Source organism: Chaetura pelagica, unplaced genomic scaffold, assembly GCF_000747805.2.
Source record: "Chaetura pelagica isolate M959 unplaced genomic scaffold, ChaPel_1.0 scaffold135, whole genome shotgun sequence".
In the NCBI taxonomy this organism is placed as follows: Eukaryota; Metazoa; Chordata; class Aves; order Apodiformes; family Apodidae; genus Chaetura; species Chaetura pelagica.
The window spans coordinates 1,397,180-1,402,146 of NW_009953649.1; the positions used below are offsets into that span (position 1 = coordinate 1,397,180).

Genomic DNA, 4,967 nt, shown 5'->3' on the forward strand with positions numbered 1-4,967 from the left:
CGGGGAGGGACCCCGAGCGCCGTCCCGCCTCGGTCTCCGTCTGCCTCCCCCTTGTGCCAGTGTCACCGTCAGCTCTGGGAGCGCAGGGACGTGCCCTCCCGGTGCTGGGTGTCCGGGCAGCTCCGTGCGCTCGCCCCACGCCGCGCCCGCTCCTGGCATTGCCCAGAAATTGTGTCCTCCCGCTTGACTGAGCACCGCGGTTCTGCTGAACGCTGGACTGACTGGGGGAGTGCGTCATCTTTCCCACCGGCCCGAGTTATTTTGAGACTGAAGCGTAGCAAAAAGTGTGTCTCGGGAGCCACGATGCCACTGTCTTCCCTGAGTTTCATCTGCTGCAAGAGAACCAAAAGCAAAAACCAGCCGAAAGATTGCTGAAATTCGGAGTCAGCTTTCACCTGCGTGCAGAGCTGTGCAGAGGAGGGCTGAGGTGCGGTGAAAGCGGCTCAAAACAGGCAGAGAGACAAGCGGGCGGTGGCTCGGGAAGCTGCCGCCTGACGGGGACCACGCCTCTAAGATACCGGCTTTGGGGTTTTGTTTCGGGGTGTTTTTTTCCGTTCTGTTAACTGTTTCCTCTTGAGAGAGTGGGAACATGCAAAGCACAGCAGTAACGCGGAAGCATTTTACATTTATAGTCAAATGTGTAACAACTGGTGGAGAGTGCGGGCACAGGATGCCTGTTTCACTGGAATGACACCAAAGGTGTGTTTCAGGCTTTGCGGCCTAAACAGAATGTGTATTTCTCCCCTTCTTTCTCTGTCTTCCCCATTTTCAGCTTCAGTTACCCCCTTCACGTAAGAGCATGTGGAGAAGCCTGTTTCTGTGTCTGTCTCCTCATAGGAAAGGTAAGGAGGAGGTGGGGAAGTCCTTACTGCCCCCCATGAGGGGAATGGGTTGAGGTTTCTGCCGGGATCTTGAGGCAGTTGTGCAGATCTTTGCACAGAGCACACATGTAGCTATAATGATCATTAAAGGCATTGCTATTAATGACCGTGGCAAAAAAAGGTGAAGTCTTCAAAAGATCAACTGTTAGCATCCTTGAAATAATTCTCATGGATAAAGCTCCAGGCTCTGCCACAGCCTCGATGGTTGTTCTCTAAGACTGGCATCTTTCCAAGTGGCACATGAATGGGCACATCTCACAGAAAGAAGACAATTTAGAAAGCTTTATTAATTATAACTTACTCTTTCAAAACCATCTTATTTTCCAATCAGTTCTCAAAGATGGAGATAACTAAGGTATCAGTAACTAAGCAAGGGCAGTAAATAGTCTAGGGAGAGGCCATACCTATAATCTTTTCTGATCAGATTTCACTGAAGCACATAAAGCTTTGGGAGTGAGGCACTCTATGCTTACCACAGAAAGAAACACTCATGCTGTTTTGGATTTTCAAAAAGCTTTACTAGAGGGGAAGTGTATTTGCCCTCATGTTGACCCCACTGACCAGTTTCACGGTCTTCCTGGAAATACATAATCACTGGTTTCCTATTAAAAATTAGGGGTTTTTTTTCCCATAATTGTTTAATAGTAGTCTTGTTGTTACATATTACTGCATTCTCGCAAAATTCTGCTCTGATGTGAAACCCAAAGTGATGGAGTATTGTGTGGATCCAGGCAGCCCCTGTTGCTCTGGTCCCCATCAATATCCCTTCTCTCCTACTTGGATGTGTGAGGGACACATAGGGTGGGTGAATCCCAATGGCTGACACACACTTAACAGGTTTCTTTTACAGCTCTGGGGGCCTCTTTATGTTGCGGGTACCATTCCCAGATTGTATTTTCCTTTACTAAGTTATGGAGTGGTTAGGCTATTATACTAAACCCTGGAACATGTGCTCCCCAAGATCCTGAAGTCTCAGCACAGCATATAACTCCTTTCTTATTCTGGGGTAGGGGTAACTATTGTATTTCCTGTAGTGCCTCATCGGGGGCTATTTTTCTCCCACCTATCTATTTGATTCCCCAAAATATTAATTCGTGACTGAGCTCTTGTTTCTGTTCTTCTGGTATTTCTGCTGCAGTTGACTGTAGGTGGGCTGTAGCAAGTGTCCGTCGCTTGTCTACCGGTTCTGCAAAGGGGCCGCCACCTCTTTAAACATCACCGATGTGCTGCCCCACAGTGACCTCTTGTGGAAGCTGAACATTTCCAGCTCTTTAGCCAGTGTAGCATGAGCTACACGTGCGGTGAGACTATGATTTAAGCCTCACGATAGGCTAGTGAATGGATACTGGACTCTCTGCCAAATTAAAGCAAACCTCATCCTATCTGGCTCCTGTGCTGGGCTCATAAAAACCGTAACTTTCACATGGATAGTTGCCATCCATCATGAAGAGAACTGACTGTATCAGCTAAAGCTGGAACAGCCACAGTGGACAGGAACAGTCAGGCCTCTACAACCTGCTATTTGTCACTGCTTGCCACTAGGCTTCTTTCGAGGCCATATAGGAGACTTGTAGAGGGAGGAGACTTGCCAATGATTCCCTGTTCTTTGATCTGTTTTGTCAATTCAGTAAGAGAGTGAATAGCATCAGGAGGGAACTTGCAACGTGGAGTGCTAACTTGCTGTGGGCTGAGGCAGCATCTGTTTGTAACAGGCTAACAAGGGTGCATTGATATGAGGCAAACTGTGCAATAAATGGTGTGGTTGTCCTTGTCCCCATGGGTGCACTCGTCACTAACCCTTCAGTAAATTCTTACCTAAAAGGCACCTCTTATTAGGACCTACGTATAAAGTCAGGTAGGCTGCTGATCCATTATACAGAATTAATTTAGTCAATCAGTGAATAGTGACTTGCCCATGGACACTTAGGATTGAAACTACTTGTTTGCTAAGTGGAGGCTGTCCTTGGTAAGTGCCCTTATCTACTATCTATGTTTGGGCTCCTCTGTCGATGGGGAATATACTAAAGCAGTGGTAATTAACTACCACATCACCTTGATACTTGAATCCTCAGCAGGGCAAGTAGCAGCCACTCCAACTGCCACAAGATCAAGCCCTGACTTTGATTTACTGCATCTTCATGGTCTAGGGACAGTGTTGATAGATGCAAGTATCCCAGACCTTATGTTCCTAAAATCCTCTACTTTAGTCATTACTTTCTTAAGTTGAATGTGGTTGTTGCCATCCCTGGGTACAGATTCTAGAGGACTATCATGAAGGGTTGATGAGGCAAAATCAGGAAATTTCTCTAAAACAGGCACGGTCAGTGCACGTGACTGACTCGGAGATTGCTCTTCAAGCATATTTTCCATAACAACTTACATGCAGTAGTGAATGCTGGTGCTCCTCTATTTCCCCATTTTGCTTTCTCCTTTTTGCATAGAGACAGATTAGCTCTTTTCCATTAAATCTACTTTAGCTGAGGTTCTCCTCTGGGTTTTATAATTTGTGGTAGAAACTGCTATATCTGCTAATCTATGCTGGAGGACCTCTTGAAAGGTATTAACACTTACCCCTGGCTAAGACTGAGGCTTCCATGATTCCTATGCTTCATCTGCTCCTTCTTCTATGAGGCAGAGATGTCCCTGCTCATGTATAACTGCCCGGAGGTTTTACCCTGTGGGAAGAGCTTGTCTGGCTTGTCTTGGACTGTAGCACCTGCTGCTTCCAATTCAGCTAAACCAGGGTTTTTTGCAAGGCAGTCTTCACACTGACTGCCATGGAAGGCAGGCAAGCAACAAAACAGGGATCTAGTAATTATTACAGGGGAAGGCAGATTTTGTTGCTACTCACTATTTAGTTTTTCATTTTTCATTGTGACACACACACATATATACTGCTTAGATTTACACATAACCAATTGCCTCATTTTCCATGGCAAAGCAGCCGTGCTTGCCAACACAACATGTCAGAGAGATCCAGCTTCTGATGCTGATAAAATGTCACAGTTTGTATGAATCTCTCAAATTCACAGGGAAATATACACTGTGAATCAAGCTTTATTTCATGAATTCATGAGGTGAAAGTCAAATGAGCTCAGTCTCTTTTCGACAAACTAGTCTAAATCCTCAGTTCTTCAATTAATTCCTTCAACAATTCACACATTCATTACCTCACAAAGTCAGTAGCCCACATGCTGGTGAGCAAAAGAGTTGCCTAGCCGAGGTTGAGAGGGCTTGTCCTTCCTCCTCCACCACACTGCAGCTGTCCCCTCAGTCACCACAGGCAACAGGGGAGCCTCAGCAGCCCGGCTGCTTTCAGGCTTATCAGAAACTACCGGCTACGTTTGCAAGGCTGTGGAGACAGCAGACCTCATCTCCTGCTGGCCTCAGTGTCCAGCCACTCTTTCTGGAGCAAGACGGTGCTGGTCCCTGCAGGCCAGGCTTATCAGAAACTACCGGCTACGTTTGCAAGGCTGTGGAGACAGCAGACCTCATCTCCTGCTGGCCTCGGTGCCCAGCCACTCTTTCTGGAGCAAGACGGTGCTGGTCCCTGCAGGCATCAGGCCTCGCAGGAGCTGTGCCTTAGGGCAGCACCCGGGCAGGAGCTGCGGGAGCAGCCCCTGCTGGTCTGGACCTTGTTTCTGCTGCTGCCCTGTTGCTTCCTGACTGGATCCAGCCTGGCGCGGAATCCAGCCAGCGATCCTGAGCAGAATCTGCGTTTTCTCTCCAGAGCCCACTGAAGCAGCCTAACTTGGTATTTCAGATGTGCGTTTTGTGCCCACACATCACTGATCCAACCCAGCACTGTCATGGTTTTTCCTCTTTAACGGCGTCCAAGCTGGATGAACACTCACCTACCGGGGAAGACAGCGGCTAGAAGAAGCTGCTGCCCCTGCACATCAATTTCCCCAGCTTTTGGGGTGCTTACGAATCAGGAAGTTTGGCTCTACACGCACTGGGGGTGCAATCCCCGCCAACTCGTGAGGAGCCGGTAGAGCCCGCGCTCGGCGCAGACGAGCGGTGAGGAAGGAGGCAGCGCTAGATGGCGCAGTGACCCCAGCGCAGCCACCCGGGCGGGCGGGCCGC

At 48.4% G+C, this 4,967-nt stretch overlaps 1 protein-coding gene across 1 annotated transcript in view; it reads right to left on the minus strand.

The window, feature by feature from the left end:
- Window positions 1-68: 68 nt before the first annotated feature.
- Window positions 69-4,967, minus strand: part of AKAP12 (A kinase (PRKA) anchor protein 12) — a 27,819-nt gene continuing 22,920 nt past the window's right edge. The window contains exon 4 of the mRNA XM_010000003.1: window positions 69-332. Coding sequence (XP_009998305.1) covers window positions 69-332 — 264 coding nt within the window. The remainder of the gene's footprint in view (window positions 333-4,967) is intronic.